This window comes from Stegastes partitus, unplaced genomic scaffold (genome assembly GCF_000690725.1).
Source record: "Stegastes partitus isolate 25-593 unplaced genomic scaffold, Stegastes_partitus-1.0.2 Scaffold1273, whole genome shotgun sequence".
In the NCBI taxonomy this organism is placed as follows: domain Eukaryota; kingdom Metazoa; phylum Chordata; class Actinopteri; family Pomacentridae; genus Stegastes; species Stegastes partitus.
In genome coordinates this window covers 141,494-165,858 of record NW_007579004.1, presented here as the reverse complement: position 1 = coordinate 165,858, position 24,365 = coordinate 141,494, and the positions used below count along the sequence as shown (strand labels likewise).

General features: G+C 42.0%; 2 protein-coding genes across 2 annotated transcripts; one reads left to right on the top strand and one right to left on the bottom strand.

The window, feature by feature from the left end:
* On the bottom strand, positions 1 to 8,116 carry abcg2b (ATP-binding cassette, sub-family G (WHITE), member 2b). Its single transcript, XM_008298036.1, has 15 exons — positions 7,965 to 8,116; positions 7,044 to 7,103; positions 6,821 to 6,938; positions 6,590 to 6,745; positions 5,889 to 6,046; positions 5,492 to 5,643; positions 5,082 to 5,174; positions 4,529 to 4,677; positions 4,106 to 4,257; positions 3,563 to 3,652; positions 1,257 to 1,381; positions 603 to 757; positions 431 to 520; positions 244 to 296; positions 1 to 148 (listed from the first exon to the last, which is right to left on the bottom strand). Exons 1-15 carry the CDS (start codon positions 8,114 to 8,116, stop codon positions 1 to 3), a joined length of 1,851 nt encoding a protein of 616 aa, XP_008296258.1.
* Positions 8,117 to 9,463: 1,347 nt separating this feature from the next.
* Positions 9,464 to 13,931, top strand: hapstr1b (HUWE1 associated protein modifying stress responses b). Its single transcript, XM_008298034.1, has 4 exons — positions 9,464 to 9,898; positions 11,578 to 11,658; positions 11,777 to 12,043; positions 12,158 to 13,931. The coding sequence occupies exons 1-4, from the start codon at positions 9,703 to 9,705 to the stop codon at positions 12,394 to 12,396; spliced, it is 783 nt and encodes a 260-aa protein (XP_008296256.1). The 5' UTR covers positions 9,464 to 9,702; the 3' UTR covers positions 12,397 to 13,931.
* Positions 13,932 to 24,365: the final 10,434 nt, after the last annotated feature.

The window sequence follows — 24,365 nt, the reverse complement described above, 5'->3', positions numbered from 1 at the left end:
TCACTTCCAGCGGTTGATTCGTCGCAGCTGCACATAGGCCAGGACCATGCAGATGGTCGTGATTGCCAGCAGAGCCACCTCGTTCTGCCAGAAGCCCCACACAGAGTAGTCAATGCCCTGCTGTTCCAGGTACCAATCCCCTAGGAAACTACAACACAAGGGAAGAGACACTTAATGTGTGTATATGTGTGGAGAGGTGGTTGGTTACTGCCTTTGAAACAACGGCTGTGTTATCACACTCACAGTGTGCCGTTGTAGTCGAATATCTGTCCTTGCATCTCGTTGATGAATGTAGCCTAAGAGAGACAAAGAGATCAGGCTGAACGACTCCCTCGCTTCAGATAAAGGCAGATTAAATTCAACCCCACTGATCTCATTGACAGAAACACAACACCCTCTTCTCTCGCTCTGCCTATTTTCCATATCTTACATCCAATCCATATTTGAAGATACTGATCCACTTCAGCCAAGAGAGCCAGCTCAGCATGTTGTTGAGATTGACAAGAAAACCACCAAAGACCTAAAATGAAAAATGAAGGAGTAAGAGGATCATTCTACTACTATGATTCCCAGCGTGCACATTATATGTCTTGGCATCTCACCATCATGAAGACGAAGGGTAGAGCAATGAGAATGTTGGCCATCGCAAATGAAGATGAACTTGCTGAGACGAGGAAGGCCAGACCAACTCCTGCCAGACTGACCAGAGACATGGTCAGAGCAAAACAGAGGAAGGCCGTAAAGGCAGGCTTCAACCCTGAAGGAGTGGTGAAAACAGGAAGACAGAGAACTCTCCATAAACCAAAAATGGGCATTTGAATACAACGAACAATGTTTCTTTGAGCAGGTTTCTCCTCAGCAACGGCAGAAAGGTCAAATGAAAGGTTCCTGACAAAAAGCACTCAGCAGTGGGGTGCATAAATTAGGAAGATGTCTAAAAGTGGAATCAGGCAACTCCCTGTCATCCAGATTTTATTCATCTAAACTGGAACACCCTTGAGATGAAGCCTGCGCAGAAAGAATTGGGCTGCTTTCTTATTCACTACATAATTGACTGCTTTCACACTCTAAGTCAAGTGAATAAATTGAAAAAGCACTTTATGGATTTGGAGTCCTAAATAATCATAATTTCATGGATGTGAATGAAACAGCATCTGCTCCTCGCTGTGCTTGATGACTGACTGCATCAAGCATCTGTATGATACAATATGTTGTGTATTTTTTTTTGTAAATATGTTTGCTTGCATATATGTTACCCATCATGTAGTAGCTGATGGCTGAAAACACAATAATGGGGATGATGCGGTTGGGGATGAGATCAGCAAAGACCTTGGACAGGAAGTACACGGAGGTACGGTAATAACCACTGGCATTCTCGTGACTGCAACAGAAAAACAAAGACACTCAATAAAGACATAAATACAAACACTGTGACAGAGTTAAAAGCAGGAGATTGTAAAGGTATGAAAAATAGATCAAATTCAAGTGACACTGTTTAGCCATCACTGACAGTATGAGGCTCGTAATCGCCTGTTTTCAATTTTGAAATAAATTGCATGTACAAAAACAAATCCATCCATTATCTATACACCGCTTAATCCTCACTAGGGTCATGGGGGGCTGGAGCCTATCCCAGCTGACTTAGGGCGAAGGCAGGGGACACCCTGGACAGGTCACCAGTTTATCGCAGGGCTACACTTAGAGACAGACAACCAAGCACACTCACATTCACACCTACGGACAATTTAGAATCACCAATTAACCTCAACATGTTTTTGGACTGTGTGGGAGGAAGCCGGAGAACCCGGAGAGAACCCACGCTGCACGGGGAGAACATGCAAACTCCACGCAGAAAGATTCCGGTGTCCCCACCGGGACGCAAACCAGCAACCTTCTTGCTGCGAGGCAACAGTGCTAACCAACTGCGCCACCTTGCAGCCCTATACAAACAAACAAATATGCATGAAAAATGCAACATTTTTCTTAATCAAGTGGCAAAGATGCGAGGACGTCTCTGTTAGACAGAAAGTGTTGGACACATCTTCATTGTAGATCATAACAACCAGTTACCAAAAGAATCTGCTTGGCTGAAAACCTGCTGTTTTAAGTGCATAGGCTGCAAGCTTGGAAATAATTGTTGATGTTTCCTGTAGCTAATGGGATTCTGAAAACAGTATCAAACAGACAGTGTCTGCTTGGAGGAATCTCTTACATACATGCACAGTAGATGAGCGTCTACTTGTTTTGTACAGTGCTGCTAAGCACACGCACTACTGCTCTAGTAGCATTGCGGCTGTCTGCATACAGGACAGACATAAATTTTGTTCTCTAACACACTTAGGGAGAAGTTTATGTCATGCGGACCCTGCTGGACTGTCAGTTAAGTGCTGGTTGTCTCCAGTACCAACATGCAAATGGACAGCTGTGGAGACTCACAGATGTTTAATTGTTATTTTACTGCATTTTTAGTCTGTGGGAGTCATATGTACGTATTCTGCAAAATATACACTGCTGCCGAACATGCACACTATTGTCATTGTGGCATAGTGGTGATACAAATTTTGGACTGCATGCAGACATGTAGCACTGTCGCCCCACAGTTCAAAGGTGCTGGGTTTAAATCTAGGCCTGGGATCTTTTTGTGTGGAGTTTGCATGTTCTAAATGTGCAGAGTGGGTTCTCACGGGGTGTTCTGGCTTCCTCACACACTCTAGACATGCTGAGGCTACGTGGTGATTCTAAATTGTCTGTAGGTGTGAATGTGAGTGTGCTTGGTTGTCTGTCTCTATGTAGCCCTGTGACAGACTGGTGACCTGTCCAGGGTGAACCCTGTCTTCACCCTAAACCAGCTGGGATAGACTTCAGCCCCCCGTGATCCTACAGAGGATAAAGCAGTGTACAGAAAATAGACTGATGGATGCAAACATGTGGACGTCCATATGGACTCTGATGGATTTGGGAAAGTGCTGAAATTTACATCATGCAGAACCTTACAGACCCTAGCAGGTCCTCACAAACACAGAAAGACTAACACCGGCCTTATTTCCACAGTCTATATCTGATGAGTCAGACTACAATTTGACAAACACATCACCGAGCCACACCGTTGCACTTGGTGATGTGTTCCTTTAGTGACATCACTGTGGACACTGCGCTTTGGTAAATAGTCACTAGGGTAACAAATGTGTATTTAATCCACAGCCGAAAATAGTCCCCATTAAATGCAATATTTCTTCCTGTCAAAACAATGTTTGCTAAAAACTATGATGTCCAATTGTTTTTGGAAAATGTTTGTTTTCTAAACACAACAAAACCAAAACAAGACTTTATGCTCTGTTTTATCTAAATGTATAACCTCTAGACAAATGGTCTTAGGGCTCAGTAACACAGACAGAAAAGAGAGGTCAGAAAGTGCTGTAAGTATTGTGAGACAGACTAAAGCTCTGTTGGTTTTAGTCTTTTTAAATGGAAGAAAACAGGAAGAAAATGTAGACAAACACATTCTTTAGCAAAACACATGTATGTCCTTAAAAAGCACACACAATCTTTACATCTCACTCACATAAAAATTGCTCTTTCTTTGATAAAGAGTTCAACAGCAGAAAGGTTCCCAAACACCATGTTGATGATCAGGAAAAAGAATGCTCCAGTCCTGTTATTGAGAGAGAAAAAGGAAGAGAAAGAGCTCTTTTGTTATCAGTTCACCAGATGATAGTCAAGTAGAAAATGTCAGCAATGGCTGATCTGATAATATAACATCATAAAGGTCTCGTCCCTTAGTCATCATGGCTTTATATTTATTCATTCAGTGTATTCTAAATCGAAATAAAACATCCAATACTTGCATATTAGATCTTCATCTAAATAGCAAATCATTTTGTTTGACATTTTAGTAATTCTTGCCATGACACCCTGAACCCTGCATCCTTTCTTGACATGGAGACGTTTACATTTGCCTTTTAATTTCCCACAATAATGTACAAAAAACCCCCAAACAAACAATAAAGAAATCTTGTATTCCCAGTAAGTTAGTGTACAGAGGTTAAAACAGGGCAGATCTGATAAGTCAAATTAGGCTGGGTGTCACACTGCAGGTTAGGTGTACCTGTTCTGTATGGCCGCAGGCATAGTCAGGGGCATCTGGTAATAAATGAGTCCCACCAGAATGGCAAAAAAGATGTTGAGAGCCATCTGGGCGTAGGAGGTCTGAGGATTCCTAAAGGTGTTCAGCATCGTCCTGCCACTCACCACACGCAACTGTCTCACAAACAAGGATGTGATAAACGCTTTTTATGGGCATGATGATAGTAAACTGGGCTCATTCAGCGGGCAGCCAAGCACACTGACATTACAGCTGGCTCCCACAGTCATTAAAGTCTGTGACGTAACATCATTAACTTGTTCCTGTTAATTATATCAGCTCAGATACTATTTCCCTCAGCTTGAAATTCATTCTTTATATTTTTGATTTAAGAAACTTGTTTTTGTGCAACTTTTTGATCTGATTCTGAGATGCCGATTTGCTGACCTGATAAAGGAAAGATGTGGCATAGGTGACTGGCTTGTCTTCCTTTTCGACCTCTTCAGTGTTTTGGTACCCGTATTCCAGCTCTGCAACCACATTCTGGTACAGCTGGGACTGCCGATACTTTATTGCCAGCACGTTTTCACCGTCCTCTTAGGAAAGACAGAAATTTCACAGCCTCATGTCAGATAAGGACAGACAGTATAATAAAGTTCGGTTTTTATAACAGCTGTTAAACTCATTTTAGAGATTGGATGATTTGCAAAAATGAAGCCTCATCAGGGCATCGAGGCTGAAAGCAGAAGCTTGACATGATGTTATGACCTTGTGAGTTTCTTTAGTCACCAGCTATTTAATAATGTTTTATAATGTGGCAGGTTCAGTTACAATGTAAAATATATTTCCTGAAACACTGTTGAAAAACTATAACTGTCCAACCAGTTTTAGCCAAATCTGATTTCTCCACTTGGATGTTCTGCTACTCACAAACCACCAATAAACTTACTTAGAGCTTCAGTTGCTGTTTTAAACAGCAGTTTGTTTTACATCTGTTTACCTTCAATGTGTGTTTCCAGAGTGGACTGTGCTTCTCCATTTGTGATGTCCATGAAGAAGTCAGCGGGATTGTCGAAAGACTGTATTTGGTAACCTGTCCAAAGACACACAGACATCCTCATGCAACTTTGTGATGAATGCTTCTGTGAAAACAAAGCAAATCTGGGCCAGGGATTTGTGAACTCAGAGAAACAAGTGCGAGTACGGTTTGGTTTCATATTGAGGATGTGCAATATTATGTAATATTATATCACTAAACTGTGACCCCTGTGATACTGCAGCTGAGTGCCAATCGGTGTCATTCAGAACTGTAATCTCCCTTTGGTACGTGAGTATTCAGCATATAAAATGAATCCCAATCAAGGTTCTCCACCTTTCATACTGAGCTCACAAAACACACTCGTTATGTACCGAGGTCTGTGAAGTACTTCAGTGCATATTCTGCGCTTCCTGCATACACCATCTCGCCTTTATGCATCAGAGTCAGGTGGTCAAACTGTCTGAAGATAGAGTATCGCGGCTGGTGAATGGAGAAGATCACGGTCTTGCCTCTTCTGGACAGCCTGGACAAATGTTTGAACATTTTTATGCAGTTATGAAGACAGCAGTAGATGGTGAAAACATGATTTGCATGGCACCAGCACTGGCTGCCCTGTGCAAACAGTTATTAAAGCTGACAATAAACAACATGTTACTCACTGTTTGAACCCACCAACATGACACAGCATGACTCAGTTGTCATTTGTATCTTATTGTATGTGAGAGTGTGCGTTGTCAGACGTGTGATTAAATAATAATTGTGCTGTACTTGTGCAGCAGATTGATGATGCAGTTTGCAGTGTTAGAATCCAGTCCAGTGGTTGGCTCGTCTAGAAACAGCAGAGAGGGAGAAGTGATGAGCTCCATCCCGATGCTGCACCTCTTCCTCTCGCCTCCTGACACACCGCGCAGAAACTCAGTGCCTATCTGAACACACACACACACACACAAAGACGAACATGTAACACTTGATTCTGGCATGAACAGAACGGGAAGAATTAACCCAGTAGAAGAAATTAAGTTTGGAACTTATTGTTTCTGTTTTTTGTTTTTTTTTACTTCTACATCAGTCACTATTGACTAAAGTACTCCAATTCGGTTTAAATTCCATCACGACAGAATACACATAATTTCCTGCCAACCAAAAATATGGCCCATTAGACAAACACAGAACCATTCACAATTTATCAGGTAACAGGAGAAGTGTCATATTCTTTTTCATATGGTCTGAGATGGTTTACATACACAATTTAGTTTGAACCTTGGTCTCTAAATTTTACAAGTCATACTAAAGGGATTAGGAAAGGCCTGAAGGTCGGATTTCTATTTATACATTCCTATAAAAAACTATCAATGTTTGCTGTAGCACTCATAAAATAACAACCCTATCTTTTGTAACCGTCTTTAGGATTGAATAAGGCCTTCTAGTATTGCTCCCAACAGGGCTGTAAAGTGAGTGTAGCTCTGTACCTTAGTGTCAGCACAGTCTGTGAGGCCCAGGTCTTGTATGATTTCATTTACTCTGTTGTATTTATCCTCAGTGTTGTGATGCTTCCGGCTGAGACGCAGGCTGGCACTAAACAGAAGGTTTTCTCTCACACTCAGAGTGCCCATCACGATATCATCCTGGAAACACAAGGGATATGTAGATAGACCACACACGGGAGTCTAATGTCAAAGGATGAGTGTATGTTTGTGTACCTGAACCACATAGGCAGAGCTGAGCCTTAGTTTAGATGTGACAGCTTTGCCATCCACCAAAACAGTCCCTTGGCGCAGTCCAGCAGGGTCTTTTCTGCCTGCGATCACATCCAAGAGTCTGTCAAAGAGAACGAAAAAAACTCACTTTTTTGCGATTGCGTGGGTGGCGCATGTGTACAAGAGCATGCCTGTGTATATGTATGTAAATAAAAGCATGTCTTACGATGTTTTACCGCTTCCTGTGGCCCCCATGATAGCATTCATCCCCGGTCTCATGATGCCACTGCAACAATCAAGTCATATCAAGTGATTTTTTTTAGAGAGCACTTAAAAATATACATATTTTTCCAGACACAGCAATGACCCTTTATGTGTGCTATACATCAGTCCCTTTTTAATGCTTAAAACTTAATATTACAAACCCTCTAATCACAAGTGTCAGATAAAAAGATGTTTGATCAACACTATGACATTAACAGCACTGTTGAGCATAAAGCCATATCATAGTTTTCAATGTTCTTTGTTATTTCTACTTAAGTGTTACAAGCTGTTTAGCTTTTAGAACTTTTATTGTAATGATAAATATTACTCACCTCTCAGTCATACCTTTTGTGTCTCTTGGAAAATGTCCAGTATTGTGCACTGAGATCTATATATTCTGTCTTTATAATTCATAGGAATGTTTTTGTTGGCCTATTTTAAAAATAACTGCACAACAGGAAGTAAAGCAGCATAGAAAAAGTCCCACTACAACTGAAAACTTTAACGTCGTAAAATGTGGTGCCTTGTAAAAGTCACTTGGCCTTTCATTACTTGATTTAACTGTATGTTGTTTGAAAGACTCTGGTTCTACACTATGACTGCAACAAAAGACGCATATGAAGTAAATGCATCCCTCTGGCTCAGGATTTCAGTGTGCCACAGCATCCTTGCCTTACCGCTCAGTAAAACGATAAAATCATGTACAAACTGACACAAACTTACTGGTAAATAGTAACACAAATAAACTATTTAAACAAGAAGAAGCACCTTGAGTTTCACATACTACAGGTGGCTTCAGCGTGTTATCAGACAGTCACAACCCAGTAACAACGCTGTTGGTGTTATATAATATCGTGCTTCGCAGTTTCACAACATGGCTTACCTTACATCTTTGAGGATAAACTTTTCAGGACCCATCTTGCAGCAGAGTCTTGTCTCTTGAACACAGTAGTGCAAGTTGCTGAACGTGATAGTTGGCCCCGTTTCCTGGATGTACTCCTCAACATTGTAAACGCTCTGCTCCCCCTTACTCATCTTCAAACGCAGCGGTGGTACCAGCCGAGGCACAGGACAGGAGAGGCAGGAAGCTGGATTCAAAGAGAGACAGCTGCAGTCTGACACGGAGACAGGTAGGGGAGAGGGTAATCAGTAAGTTTGTGGTCTTTGGACTCACTCAGTCTTTGACTCATAGAATTGTGGCCATAAAATACAGTGTGACATTGAACTTTCCACTCAAAAGCTCAACTGCAGCAGTTATTGCACGAAAAACACATCCCAAGCTGTTGAGTAAATAGCCGATGATAACAGATGACAGTGTTTATACTGGCTGTTCTGCTGCTTACTCCTGTTGTAATGCAAATGGTATGCATCCTTACATTATTAATATCTGTTTATTCATCCTCAGATTAATGGAAAGCTGGAGACAGTCGCATTAAACAAAGGAGCCACGAGATTTTGGAGCATTGCTGTAGGAATTACAGTAGCTCTGCTGTAGCCAGTTGAGCTTTGGTTAAAGTGCAGACTAATGTTTGACTATAAGGGCCGACTCACAGTCTTCCAAACCCAAAGGTGTTTGATGGAGTTTTGTCTTAACTAGTTAAGCTCTTCCACAACAAAGCAGAAAAAATATTTTTGCCATGTTGAAACAGGAAAGGGATCACTGTCGCCTCACAACGAGAAGGGTTTGAATCTTGGTCTGGGGTCTTTCTGTGTGGAGTCTGCATGTTCTACCTGTGCAGTGCGGGTTCTCGCCGGGTTCTCCAGCTTCCTCCCACAGTCCAAAGACATGCTGGGGTTAACTGGTGATTCTAAATTGTTTGTAGGTTTGAAGGTGAGCGTGCTTGGTTGTCTCTGTCTCTCTGTAATGTACCTTGCCTTACCCCTAAGTCAACTGGGATAGACTCCAATTAGTTAAGTTTAGGTAATGCTGCATTAATGACATTACTGGACCTGAATCCTGGCTTGAGCTACTGTTAGGTTTTGACATTTAGTATTAAATGCTAATTATTATTAGTCCTCAGAGGTCATTATAGTTAATATTTCTAAATTCAAAATAAGGATAAATGAAACAATGAAAACACCTGTCAACAAAAGTACTGAAAAACAAATACAGTGTGGACAAGGTGTTAAACTTTTGGCCACATGTGTTGAGCTCACGTTTCAATGGTCAGGCTGCCCCCTGCTGTACAGAATGCAGTACAGCAGGCTGTGGTTCTACTGGGTGGGATCAACGTTGTTTTTCTCTGACCTTTTCTCTTTTCTAGCCATCGTCCAATCAGGCTTCGTGTGCGGCACCAAGGCCCGCCCAGAATGATCGCTTCAGCCAATCACTTATCAGTACAACGAGAAACGGGAGGGGCCAGTTCCAGAAATTCTAAGGTGTTGTCATCGCGTTCCTTGCTGTGTTTTAAGCATAGACACTGCGGGCGGAGGAGAAAATGTTCACAATGCGGCTCTAACAGCAGTAATATTTTTTTCTTTTCTATAGGCTGTTAGGGTCAAATAACGTATTTCTCTAGTATAATACTGAAGAGACACAGGTCAGTGATCCAAAAACTAAGAATTCCACATTTAACGCGAAGGCTAGCTCATAAGCTACTAGCTAACGCCTAACGTTAGCTATGGAGGAGAGGAAAGAGGAGGGAGAAGCGGAGATCCAAGAGCACGGCCCCGAACATTGGTTCTCCAAATGGGAACGGCAGTGCTTAGCAGAAGCAGAGCAGGAGAGTCCAAACGAAGAGGAGAGCGAACAAAGTCAGCAGAAGCTGTGGCACCTCTTTCAGAACTCAGCCACTGCGGTGGCACAGCTCTACAAAGGTATGCACTGAAGATAGTGAAGTTCAAGTGAAGCTAACTGTCTGAGCTAATGAAGGCTCATCCTGCCAGCTAGCGTTATCGCTGGGCGGAGAGACACAAAGGGCAATGTTAAAGCTAACAGCGTTAGCTGTTCGCTGCTAAATATTTATAGCACAAGTAGAGACGCTTGTTTCCGTGGTTGTGGTTGATAATACAAGAATGTGTATTTGTTCAAGATGAGTATGAAATTGATTATTCCGTGGTTCTGTTCTCGGCATCGGGACCGTTCCGTTCCCAGCTAACGGAAGCTAATGCTACCCCCAAGCTAACGCTAGCAGCCGCTATGAGCCGGTCACCGTGTCAGAGTGTCGGACAATCTGGCTCACAGTGGCCTGAGCTGTCAGAGGTCTTCGGGCTGTACAGATTGATTTTAAAGTCCAGTCTAAGTGTCTCCCAAAACACATGGTAACACATAGGTGTGTGTTTTTACAGTTTTCAGCACATTTGCTCTTCCTGTTTGGGCACAACATGGCTCACACTAAAAATGTTTTTGTCTACCCGTTAACAGCCATCTAGCTAGTCAAAATGGCGATACACAGGGAGGAGATTGCAGATTGAAAACACATTTGTTGACGCTCAAACGCAGCGATAGTTGTCGCAGTGGTGTGGCGGATGTTTTTAAGTTAGCGGCATAACGACATTTTAATGCAAGACACAGCTTAGTTGACTTTTGCTGATGACTGCATTATTGTTCATAGTAGAACAAAATGGCGAAAGGATTAACGTTAATGTTTTCTTGTTGAAATCTGGAACTGCTCTGCAGAGAGTTTTGGACATTATACTAAAATGTGTTGATGAGGAGTAAGTAGGGTCCCTGTCAACTTCTGCCGTGAGCACACATTGAAAGAGAATATATTCTAATATGATGACATTGGTTTGATTTTAACTAGTAATTTTTCACTGAGTAAAATTGTACTGGCTGCCTTGCTCACTATTTGTAGACATGCCTTATTTTACTCTGTCGCTGGAATGTGCTGCAACATTATCTAGGAACTGCTTGTCAAGTGCAGTCATTATCCCTCACTTAGTCTATAAATCCTGCTTGGTCAGATGCGTCTGCTTCCAAGTTCCCATCACTGTATGTTTACACACAGCAGCACAGCTGTATGTACATACAGTGAAATACCAGAGAGGGGGAAACCCACTGTACAGCTGCTGCGGATCAAATGGAGGGCTATGAAAGGATAATTGGAAAAGGAGTACTGAAAAAGCCCTAAGCTCACATTTTTGTGTGTATTTTTGTGGCAAACCCAAACATCAGCTGGTCGGTCAGTTCTTTACATTTCTGTTCTGCAGCTGTACTCTTCGTGCCGACATATAGACGATGATTACTTTTTGATCAAACTGATAGTAAAATCGCCACAATTCAATTATCACTTCTCATGCAATCATAAAAAGATGTTTACTTGTGGAAAGAAAAGGTATAAAGAGACATTATGAATGTTAAGTATCGTTTTGGAAAACACTCCCCTCATGAAACAGTTAGTTTTCTGTTTGGTAGTGCACAAGTGCATTTGTTTTACACAAGCCCATTTCCGACTGTTTATGCTCAAATTCCCTCAAGAAAAAAATTAGAGCTTTTCAAAGCCATTTAAAGGCTTTCATCACAATATGGCTAACTTCTTAAATGTAATTTACAGATCGAGTATGTCAGCAGCAAGGCCTTTCTCTCTGGGTGCCCTTCCAGAATGCGGCCACAGCTGTCACCAACCTGTATAAAGGTGAGTAACACATAAGTTTGACTGTTTCCCATCTTATGGTTTATGAACTTTTTATGGTGTTTTACATCCCAAAGTACATCCAGATTTATTAAACTCAGCCATCTTTGTGTGCCATCAGAGAGCATGGAGGCCCGCCAACGGAGCTATGATCTGGGCATTCACTTAGGGCACCAGCGTAGAAATAAGGAAGTGATTGCATGGGTGAAGAAACGCAGAAGAACTATCAGACGAGAAGACCTCATCAGCTTCCTGTGTGGCAAAGTTCCCCCTCCACGGACTGCTCGTGCCCCGCCCAGGGTGTCTGCAAGCCGACCATCACCTCCAGAGACAGTCAGCTCCGTGGAGACGGACCTGCAGCCTTTCAGAGAGGCCATAGCACTGCACGGTTAGCCAAATTGCCTTGTTTAGCAGGACCGTGTTGCACTCCAACAGTATAACGCTAGAGTTCATACAGTTTGATGTAGCTTCATGTTTTGTTTCTTTTCTTTTTTGTTACCAGGTCTCAGTGGTGCCATGGCCAGCATTTCTGTGCGTTCTGGTCCTCCTGGATCCCCGACTCACCCTGCCCAGTCCCTCAGTCGTCGTAGGAATGGTCTTCATGATGTGGATCTCAACACCTTCATAGCTGAGGAGATGGCACTCCATTTAGATTCCACCGCCAACCGTAAACGAGGCCCTGCCCCCTGTAGTGATGTCATCACAGACTCACCCACTCATAAACGTAACAGGATGCTCTGAACTTTTCCTACACCACTGATCCCTCCTCTGTCCTCTCCTCGGTGGCCGACTGGACAGCTGATGGAGACTGATGCCTTGGCCAACCATTGAAATCTTCCTCCTTAGTTGCAATGCTACAAATAAAAAAAACATAACTATTATCAGCCTACATATTTAGCCCCTTCTTTATTTGCCCACCGCCCATATTTTGTCAACAAGAAATTTGTTATTGTGTCACACATTTTCAACATGGCAGAGTTCTGTTTTGTTTTAGCACATTTACTTACCCGTTTGTTTGTTTTTCCCTCAGTACATTGGATACTGAAGCAAGCACACCCTACACTTGAAATCCTTAAATTTCAGAATGTTGCAGTTAAACTTTGTTTGTTTGGCCGGGCTCCTTTGTGCTTCACATTCGATAATCAGATGAACCAGATTGTTGCCTACTGTTTGCAGTTCTCTTCCCCTCTCTCTTCAAGCGTACTTCCTCCTCTGTGGAGTGCTGGCCAAACCAGACTGGACTAAAAACCGGGCTCCTCGGGAGGTCGACCTGCCTCCCTGCTGTGTGACTCGACTCAAAAGCGCTTGTCAGCGTGTGTATCTCATTCTGCTGCTGCTCTGTGTGTTTGCGTATCTGACAGCAGAACTGCCACTTACTGTGTTGTACTTGTCTTCGCCTTTGAGAAAGCTGCTACACTATCTCTGGTTGTTGTGCAACAGTGAGTGTGTGTGTGTGTGTGTGTGTGTGAGTGTTTGTGTGTGTGCCTGTGGATGCAGGGTTCTAGAAAATCCAGCATCCTGTTGACCGAATTATTTCCTCTTTTACTTAAATTCATCCTATTTTTATTTTCTTTAGTAGCTCTTTGCAGCCCAAACCAGGGTTTTATCACAAAGCAGGTCAGTTCAGTTCACACAGATGAGTGGGGTGACGGGATGGAAAATAGAGATGGATTTTCCAGCAAAGCTTTCTCTGAGCGAGTACCCTTGTCCTGCATTCTTATTTGTAATTTTATAACCACACTGTTACCTATTGTCGAGTTTACAAACATACAAATGCGCACAGTTTCCATATCACCATCCATATACACTTGACTGAGTACTGCTTATTGCATTTTTGCATTGAAGGCAGGAACAGGGTTTCAGAGCTTGCATTTTACATACTCTGTTTACATTTGACCCATTAGTAAGAACTTAGACTGTTGCATTGCATCTTTTAGCCTATTGATTTTCAAGATTTACAACAATTTCACACTTGTAATTTCAGCTTTAAACCTAAAAAAAATTACAAGGGGCAGTTACCTGTGAACCAGTAGGGGCCGATGGCTGTGATATTTTATTTTATTTAGCCAGCTCATGGACTATTGGGTGTGTTGGTTCAGCAAGACACTTGTTTTTGCTAATTTCACACACTGCTTTGTGATACAATCTTGTGTAATGTGTGTAAATAACATGTAGGTGCTGTTATATGTGGTACATATTGTAAAAAGAAGTGCAAATCCATTGGGATGTCCATGTACAACAACGATTCTGACAATAAAGTACAAATGTTTAACTAAGTTGTTTCTGAGTTTTGTAACGGAATAATCATTTACTGATTGATTGATTTATTGTTTGTAACACCTGCTTGACACTTTATTTCATTGCTTTACTTAAAAGGGCTATTTCTATGATTCTTCAGTTCTCTCTTTTGAAAAGAACGATACGGAGTACAATGAAGCGGAGAAGCCTGAGAGTTTCAGCTATTATCCGTCACAGTGCCTGCCCTGTTAACTAATGCTTTCTTTCTCGGTTCCTTAACCGTCCCATTCTTTGCTTGAAAAAGCTTTATATTCAGTTTCTTTTCCATCTCGCTAAAGGCAGCAGAATAAAGGGTCGACTCATGCAGTGGGTGTACATCTTTGTTATGCTGTATAGCGGAGTTGTGTAAAAGCAGGTTGTCTATAAACTTCAAAACATGTAGTTCAGCTTCGCCGACACATGGGGGTGACACTAGTTTACTCTGCTTTCTGTTTTCCTTCACAAGACGAGCTTATGCTGCAATACACATACAGTATATATGAACATCACGAAAGATGGATTACAGAGTTTAATAAGTACCTAAAGTAATAACAGAAAATGTGCATCCAACTCCAGAGATCTGGAGATGTGATATTTATGCCTCGTGTTTGTTTTATTCTGTCCCCATCAGCTTAATTTTAGGTGTTTCTCTATTTTAGATTTCTTAAGCAAGTGGGATTTTGTTGTTCCTGCCTGACAAATGTCTTTATTAGCTTTATTTACACACAGTGTGACTTGTTGAAGGGCAAATAAACATCATAAAACAGCAAAATAAAATATCAGAGGCCATGATAGAGCTAGAGAGAACGAGTAAGCAATCTTAAGACACAAAGCAGCATGACAAAATTATTCAAATTGTACCATTTGAGGTGACTCAATGCATTAGTGTGCAGCTGACACACTGGTGCACACAGCTGATGAGTAATTAGAGGTAGTTTCTGAGTTCACCTACACAGAGGCAGCATTTAACACTTTAAAAATGTCATTAAGACATTTCGGAGTGACATGATTATGAGACACTTTGAAAGCTTAGGATCTCTGCTTAGAAGGTTGTGTTTTCAGTCCTATTCATGTGCCTGAATATCATGAGCACACGAGGAACTAGCGCCAAAACCATAAAACCACAAGCAATTTTTTTTCCCACACTTATCTGTCCAAATAGGCCACAACCATATCCTCCTACACAGAAATTCTCTTCACTTTTTTTTTTCTTACCACTCCTACAAATTTCATCCAGTCTTTGCAAAATGTTGTACTTCAAACCCACAGAATCAGTCTGGAAAGGATAATTTATTACGTTTCTGTTATCCTATACATATATTTTACTGTTTTGCCAAAAAAAAAATTTCTTATTTGTATAAATATTGATGATGCATGCACACTCAACTCATAGCATTCATGCATACTTTGATGCCATTGCACTTGTACAATGCGCAATGGTGGTAAATGCACAGTTTAAAGTGAGACTCACTTCAACTTGTTTCTGAACTTTCCAGAAATCAACATGCATTTCTGTTATTACATGTACAGACGGGTGACAAATCAAAGGAAAAACCAAGATAATGTGTTTTAGTGAGGTGTTGGGCCACCATGGGCTGCCAGAACAGCTTTATTGCCCCTTGGTATTGGTTCTCCAAGTCTCTGAATTCTACTGGAGGTTCTTCCAAAAGATATTCACTCATTTGGTGTTTTTTTTTGGGGGGGGGGCTTTTTTTGACAGGACAGTAGAGAGTGAGACGGGAAAGTGGGGAGAAGAATGAGGGAAGGACCTGCAGCAAACGGCCATGGGCTGGATTTTAACCCATGACTGCTGCGTTGGAAACTATAGCCCCTGTATATGGGTCACCAGCTCAATCAGTTGAGCTACAGCGGCGGCCCCTCATTTGGTGTTTTTGGTAATGATGATGTCGGTGAGTGCTGTCTAACATGTTGGTCCAAAATCTCCCATAGGTGCTCGACTGCGTTGAGATCAGGTGACTGCCAAGATGTTGGCACATGATTCACATAATTTTAATCAAACCTGCCCCTCATGCCCTGTGGATTGGGGCATCCTGGAAGAAATCACTCCCAACATGATAGAAACGTTGCATCACAGAATAGAAGGGATCCCTTTGCACATGTCACTTTAATCACACATCCTACTGAAATTAAAATTAGCCGAGCAGTCTGTGTTACTGAAGCTCCTGCCATCTGTACCCCAACAATAAGTAAAGTAGTACTCTACAGAAGTCTTTCAGATATTTTCCTTTTGCCATCTTGATACAACTCTTGATTTTTAAACGCGCCACAGAGCATGACTGGATGGTAATTGTTTAACTGTGTCATGTAGTATCACTGAGTGGAAGCTTCTTCATTTGTTGTGTTTCTCCACTCATGTAGTTTATCTTTTTTCCTTTAATTTGTCACTGGTCTTTGTGTTCATGCATATGTGGAGTTTTCTGATATGTAAGAAACTGTAGAAAAATTATTCTTTTGTTCAGCAGAACTGCATCTTCTTTTATGGTACTTAAAAAAACACAAGGCCCTCGCTATAGCTCAAAATGAACTAAACTTTGTACTTGTTTGACCATTACTTGCTATAAGGCACACCAGTAATATAGCAGTGGTTGTGCACATTTGGAGTGGAATTGACCATCAAAACTGGAAAAATATCCTTGATGATGAAAAATATCGGATTTACTTTTTCTGCTCTCCATTAAAATTCAGCCGATCAGTTCAGCTTAATTTGTGTAGCACCTTTCAGTTTGGTAGCAGTTCAAAGAGCTTCGCAGATGACTGATAAGTTAATAATGAGACAGAAAAGCAGGGAGAGAAAGAAAGCTCGAATTCAAAAGAATTGATTGAAAAAACACAGTAAAATCATAAAAACAAGAATACATTAGAATAAAGACAGAGGATAAAAAAATACAATTAGATAAATAATTTTTAAAATAATAAAGAAAAACTAGATTAGAAACTTGCTAAAACACACAAAAGAAAAAATTTGAATAACATTTAACAACATTAAACCATATACATAACAAAAAAGCTGGGCTGAAAAGGTAGATTTAAGTTAAGGTTGAGGGTACATTCCCTCAGCTGAAAGAAAAATTACAGTGATTTCTCATTTTATATGAAAGGTGCCGGTATGTAATACGATGTCGCTGTCTGATCTGACAGCAGCTTTGACCTCAGCGCCAGCAACACACACACACCACTGCTCTTGGAAACTAAGCACTGCTGTCTATCTTCACTAAATCACTGCCAACGAACAACCAGAACTAATAACAGCCATAAAAGAGGTGCCACAGTCTTTGAAGCGCCACAGAAAAGAGCTGCCAGGTCAGAAGCGCACACTTGACCTCGCACTTTTTGGGCTCGCCCAAGTAAACGTCACGGTTTGATCCCCTCTGCCAGTCCATCGCCATGGAGCTGGATAAAGAACTGCGCAGTCTTCCACCACATCCAGGAGGAATATCTGTTCCTCCTTTCCTCTGCTAACACTGCGCGGTTGTTTTTGTTTCATCATGTATCTGAAGGCTCAGAAGGCTGCTATTTGATGGAACCATGGAAGAGGAGCAGAGCTGACCGCAAGCTGTTTCACACTTCAAAAGAAGCACTGAGAGAGAGAGAGAGAGAGAGAGAGAGAGAGAGAGTGTGTGTGTGTGTGTGTGAGGCAGGGAGAGAGAGTGAAAGAAAGAGACATGACGAGAAGCAACAAGTGTCTGAATGTTCCAGAAAACCCCTCGAAGATGGCCATCTGGGCTGCGCTCACACACACACACACACACACACACACACTCATAAACACACACAGGTGTCTCCTAGGATGCCGTCTGGTCTGAAGGAGAGAGTTGGTGGAGTATCTTGTGAACCATCGCAGAGTCACACACACACATACAAATGTCCATTCCATCATAGCAGTTGTGCGTCTGTGTGGGCTTGACCATCAGAGAGTCTTCAATGGCAGACAGCTGGTGATCAGTGATGCACTGGTTGGTCCCCTGTGTGCGTGTGCGTCGACACACACACGACACAAACACAATGGGTAATGGTAATTGCTGCACCAGCTTGCGCTAATTGATAGAGGACAGCGTGCTCATGCACTCACATGCACACAGACGCATTAACACATTAGCACATGCACATAAGCAGAAGCCAATCAGGCAGACTGAGAATGTGTCCCCAGAGAGATGGAGCAGCAGGAGACCAGGGGTGGTGGTGTTTAGATGGAGAGGTGGTGGTGGAGGAGGAAACAGGGAAGGAGGAGACGAGGAGGAGGAGGAGGAGGAGGAGGAGGAAGAGAGGTTAAACACTCCCCAGAGACGGCTGCTAGTCAGGGCTCTTAGTTTTGTGCACATAAGGCTACGGTAGGTGAGCGGTGCGTGGCATGCATAAAAACACCAGGTCTGAGAGATTGTCTCCTATTTTTGGGTCTGCTATGTTTTTGTGAATGTTCCTCCTCTTCAAAAAGACCCCCTCCCTCCATCCATCCCTCTCTCTCCCCATCTTCTCTCCCTCCCTCCCTCCTCCTCCATCCTCCCTCCTTTTCTCTCAAACACAAACACACACACACACACACACACACCAGATCTTCAGAGCTCCCTGTGCACCCGCATGTCCCTGTCTTCCACAAACGCCATGAAAAAAAAAAAAAAAAATCCACGAGCTGATCACCATAGCAACACGTTATATATCTTCCAGCAATATTTATCCAACCCAGAGAGGAGGGGTTGTGGTGGTGGTGGTGGTGGTGGAGATGGAGAGGGGGAGGCAGAGGTGGTGGCGATGGTGGTGTGTTTGTAAGGAGGGGGGTCGTGATGCAACTCCTCTAAAAATCAAATGGTCATTATGGGAGAGGGGCTGCAGTTCACGTGGGCGGCCACAGAGCGGCAGCAGCGTCCAGCGCAGCAGGACGGCAGCATCACCAGGCAGCATCACTTCAAGACCAGTGGATTTCAGTCATGTGCCATGCAGAGATTACAGGCTGCCGGCTTCACCCCAACTAAATACTACACCAGCTTATTTCACTTTTTATTAGAAGGTGTGCAGATGAGTGGGAATCGCGCGGCATGTACGTCTGTGTGCGCGCGTCTTCGTGGGACATGAGTGACAAGCACTGGACTAGACGAGAAGGGTTCAAAAGAGGAAGCCTTTCCAGCGTGTCCTCAAAAGCAGCACCTACCAGTGGGATGCTGGGAACGCATTAAAGGATGGAGAAATGATTGAAGAAGAGAAGAGATAAAAAAAAATGAATGGAGGGGCAGAAAAAGAGCAGAAATGATTGCAAGGTCCCCCTCCTCCCCAAGCATAAGGATTAGATGTTGTGCTGCTGGCTGCAGATGGGTTTGGGCTTGATTCTGTATGCGTGTGCACAGTGTGTAATGTGTCAGCGTGTGTGTTTGCTTGTGTGTTTGGGTTTATTTTTTGGGCTCAGGAAGCACGTTAAGCAAGGAGTGAGGGGAGAGAGAGAAGAAAAGGAGGGAGAGGGGACTGAGAGGGAGGATGAGAGGAGGGAACAGGATGAAAGGATGTAGGTGAGTCTAGGAGGAGAGGAGGCCTAAATCCTCACTGAGCTCCTGGGAGAGAACAAGGAGAGACACGTAGAGACTAATGATGTAAGAAAAGGGGAAATGTAGAGAGGAAAACAGGAAGAGACTGATGGAGGGAGTGTGTGTTTGTGTGTGTGTGTGTGTGTGACGTATGCATATAAGAGGGGCAAAAAGTGCAAGTAAAGCACAAGTCTCCTTGTTCACAGGTTTATATAGAAGCACCCAACAGGACCTGACAAGGGTCTGATAGGATCAGCTCCTCTACATGTTCACTCACTCATACACACCTACGCACTTGCCCTCATTCACACACTCACTGTCCCACTTGCCCTCTCTTCAGCACTGCTCCATTTTTCCAATATTCTGTGCTTGAAGTGATATTTCGTTTTGGCACATTTTAAATTTTTCAGCAGGCTGCTTTACCTGGTGTGACTTTGCGAGCCATTAGGCTTCGACAGTGCCCAACCTGTACAGTACCTCTGTGGGTCGATCGCTCACATTCAGGCCCTCACCGGAGTCCGTTCACCATTAACTTGAAAAAGTGAGCCTGCAAAACAGAAAATGTTGTTTTCAGCCCACTGGTTATTGTGCTCCTCTGTCAGAGGTGAAGGACACAGAGATGAGTGAGAGCTTGTCTTTAGTGCTGAAACTATGATGGAGCCCTGTTTCAATTAATCAAAGAACATTAATGGACAAAACTTTCATGCCGGCTCAATCGCATAAGCACATGAACGCTTATATTTATTCCAAATGATGTTTAGTGTGTGTTGCTGTGAGTTGGTAAACACGTCATGAGTTCAGTGAACTAGTGACGGCCGTTTTCTGTTTTACATTTTATAGATAAAATTATTTATCTGTTTAGTGACAATAATGTTTAAAGTTGCTATTTTTAAAAAAGAAAAGAAAAGAACAGAAAAGGGTTACCTGTTGTGGCAAAGTTACTACATTATGATCCAATTCTGCATGTCCTCTAAGAGCTTTGTTTTGTTTTGTTTTTTTTTATCATATTTTATCTTATTGGTTTCCAGTTTTCATCCTTTTACTATTTATCAATCTCATTTCCACATCCAGCAGGCAGCTGTGTTTCACAAAAATGTTCCAGTAATAAACTTCACTAGCAGAAGGGTAATTAGTTGGATAACTTGTGAGAGTATTTAGCAACTAAACAGACAACTAATTAGTTGGTTGAAACCAAAACAGAGCTAGACACAGAATGTGGTATGACCAGAAACTGGATGTGAGAAACAGATCTGACTGAGGGACCAAGGACACTATGTGCACCCATGCGGTAGTGACCTGTCAATCACAAGCAACACCCTAAAGCATATCCTGATATATCATCTGTTTTACACTAAATGGGACCATCATTTACACCATGAATGCCATGCGATATTGAGGAAGACTTATAGCTACCAATTGAGACCATAAACTCAACAGAAAAATCTTTGCTTTGATAACAAATCAAGCGAGACGTTGAGTCATTTTCTCATAGACTTCTATACTACTGGATTTCTTTTTGCATCCAAAAGAGTCGCCTCCTGCTGGCTGTTTGAAAGAATACAGGTTCAACCTTCTGAACTCCCAACAGTTTCTGGGCAATTTATTTTTTATTTTTTCCACTCCTGTAACATTTTGACCCACTGTAGGTTCAATTTTCATTGCAATAAAAAGTCCTGCACCTCTATAAAAACAACACAAGCATGGCTAGAAATAAAGAGGACTCAAAAATGTTTTGACACAGTTATCATGGCACAAATACAACATTTTAAAAAAGAGGAATAACAAGAGTAGAATTTAGATTATTTATTTTACAAGAATTTAAAAAAAACAACAACAACTTACAATATTAGTTCAATTTTAAAAAAGGATCACGTGATTTGTGTAAGGACTATCAAAGTTGAAAATCTCTTACTGGCTTACTGGTTACTGGCTTTGATAAATTAAAAAAAAAAAACAATATGCGTTACAAATCCTCTGCCAGGTTTTGGGGTTTAGGGAGTTAAGGTATTTCCAGATTGGCTTCACATTACAGACCCAAAGGCTGCATCCATCTTTTATAGACAATATATGTGTGCAATGTATCGTCTGACTACATCTGTAGGATTAATTCTATATTATTGTTTCGGTCCGTCACAGTTGAAGGTAAAATTCCTGCTGGTATGGACTTAGGTGAGACACCATAATTGCTTACATATGCTTAGATATGGGGCTCGGTTGCTGTAAGAGGTGTTTATTTGCTTGTTTGTCAAATGTCTTTAAGTTGATAATTTGTCAGCGCTGTGTTTTCTCCTTGTTCAGCTACCTCCAAGTGGCCAAAAAAATAAATTACTGCAGCAACCCCAGAATCAGCTGGTGGACATGAATGTTGAATAACGGCTGCTCAGCTGAGAAAGGAGGTCTTTTAAGGCTGTGTGAGATCAAGAGAATTCAGCAGAAAGGTGTGAGTCGAACAGGTTCAGGTCAGAGGGAGCTTGGCAAAGTGTGTTGGAAAGCATGAGAGAAGTACAAAAAGTCCTTTGGGTGATTCAGAAAGAGGAAGCAGATCATTGACCTGGCTGTGCTCTGCAGGTACAAGAACACACTGATCTTGAGCCAGATTACTGTCTGTAGGAAGGAGGACATTTTTCAGGAATTCCTAAACCTGCTTAACATATAATTTGGTAGGTAGTACTGAAATATTCAAAAGGGCCTGAGCGCATGTCCTCAGTGGAGGTCAGTAAGAAAGCTTATTAGTGGAAAGAGCCTAATTTCAGCTTTGGGGGAGACATCTGCTGGGAACTGCTCAAGCCACTGTAATTATATCCTCCACCACCAAGTGCACTGTGCTCTAATGGGATACTGTTTGCAATATACTGCAAAAACTCTGCCTGGCACTTAAAATGACATACTGACCTGAGCAGTGAACCAAGAAGTGGAGTGGACTATTTGCTGTAATTCTGATTTAAAGAGCAGCCGTGAACACCTGGTGGGGGAAAAAAAATGCCATTAGGCAAATGTTTTTATCTGGAGATAAAATGAAATGTTTCTTCTCTGAGAAAATAATTTGACATTCTGGAAAACATTTTTACCTGTTTTGCATTTTGATAATAGATTGTTGTACTTAGCTTTAGGTGAGGTGCTTGTTTGCACATTTTTCTTAATACAAAACTTTCGACAAAGCTATAGGCTAACTGTTCCCAGTGCCCCAAGTGCAAAGGGTACCATGTTAAGCTAAGCTAACCATATTTATATGCAGTTCTTGTGAAGAAAAAGCAAATGTATTTTCCAAATTGTTGCTTTAAAAATACAGTTTTGCCACGGATCAACTTGTGTCTCATAATGAGACAGAGGGATATGTCAGGAAAAACACTTCCACTCGCTCCCAGTGAAAGAAAGGCACAGATCCAGCTTCACAAGTCGAAGAGGAGCTCAATTGAGCTTACAAGATATGGAACGAGAAACTGCGGGATATCACCAACACTGGTCATAGAAGGGATTTTTGCCATGCACAATAAATGGCTCATGTGTGTCGCATGGAGAACAATGCCTTGCAAAAGCAGGTATTGTTAGACAAGCGAACACCCAATAGGACTTGGGCAAATGTTAAAAAGTTACTGGGTGTAGACCGCGCTCAGGCAAGGAGGACAATGCTGGATGGCTCGGACTTTAACTGGCTGTTGGACGCACGCTTTAGTCCGCAGTCACGCCCGAGGGCCGAGAGCAGGCCACAGGGAAGACCTGATGATGATGATGAGAAAAAATAACATGTCGCTTGCACCCTTGTGCTAAAATAATCGTGTTATTTGTTGTTTTAACTTAAATTAGCTGGCTACAGTGGATCATGGCTGACATCTTTCATCAGCTACAAGTTGTTCCAGCCTTTAAGCTCGCTATAAACTGTGATAAGTGAAGACTGTGGGACTAATGCAGTGAACAGGGAAGTCAAATTTTCTCTTTATTTAATTACCTCAGTAGCCACTGTGCAGCTCCACTGCAGTTACTCAACATACCTGAACACTGGACCTCAGTCTCTCGCTGTCAGTTTCTCTTCCTCTTATACATTTGAGGAAAAGTGAGATTGCAATGGACACACTATAGAGTTAATTGAGGGTGATAAATGATTTATATGAAATATTAAGGATGACAAGTCTGCTTGTCTTCTCGTAAAATGACACAGGTGTTGAGTGGTGGCTGTGGGGGAGGATTAGATTTATCCTGACATCTTGTTGTGCTTTAAGGAAACGTTATGAATGTTTCAAGTCTACCTTAATAAAGTGCTCACATCACAGGTTGAGACGCTGAAAGGAATCGGTCGCTGCAATCATTCATTCTGTCCATAAGACAAGGCAAGACAAGTGTATTTGTAGCGCCCATTTTATTTAAAGTGCTTTACATAATGTATGAAATGCTTGTGAAGAAAAAAACAATGAAAAAGCATTCAAATTCAAAATAATAATAATAATAAACAGAACAAAAAAAAGCCTCACATAAATAAAAGTAGGGACAACATTAGTGAACGTATAGACAAATTAAAATTTATAGAAAATGTCGACGCGGCGTAGTGTTTAAAAGCAGTGGGAAATAAAAGCAACACGGAGGTGCTTTCTGAAGTGACTCCCATTTGAAAGATGAGAGACAAAATCAGCAATGCTCATCCCATGTGAAGCTGTATGTATAGTGCAGCCAAAGCTAATATGAGCCTTCAGCAGTCAGGCTCTGGAGAGTATGAATGATTACAGCAGCCAGTATCTCTTTGGGTATGTTGTGATTGTAGGTAGACATGATAAATCTATCATTCTAAGATAATCTGTCATATATCTAATAAATATTAGGTGATTTTCGGCACATTGTTGTAGCTATGGTCGACATGGACAGTGGAAGCCTCCATGACCTCCTGAGGCCACGTTGGCAGTGCCTGACTCT

Bases quoted from the DNA above. Each gene is read 5' to 3' on its own strand.
- abcg2b (XM_008298036.1), bottom strand. From the start codon at position 8,116: ATGAGTAAGGGGGAGCAGAGCGTTTACAATGTTGAGGAGTACATCCAG. The intron at 7,104-7,964 runs GTAAGCCATGTT...TGATTGTTGCAG, and splicing joins TTTATCCTCAAAGATGTAAG to TGGCATCATGAGACCGGGGA. The intron at 6,746-6,820 runs GTACACAAACAT...TTGTGTTTCCAG, and splicing joins GCTCTGCCTATGTGGTTCAG to GATGATATCGTGATGGGCAC.
- hapstr1b (XM_008298034.1), top strand. From the start codon at position 9,703: ATGGAGGAGAGGAAAGAGGAGGGAGAAGCGGAGATCCAAGAGCACGGC. The intron at 9,899-11,577 runs GTATGCACTGAA...TGTAATTTACAG, and splicing joins GGTGGCACAGCTCTACAAAG to ATCGAGTATGTCAGCAGCAA. The intron at 11,659-11,776 runs GTGAGTAACACA...GTGTGCCATCAG, and splicing joins TGTCACCAACCTGTATAAAG to AGAGCATGGAGGCCCGCCAA.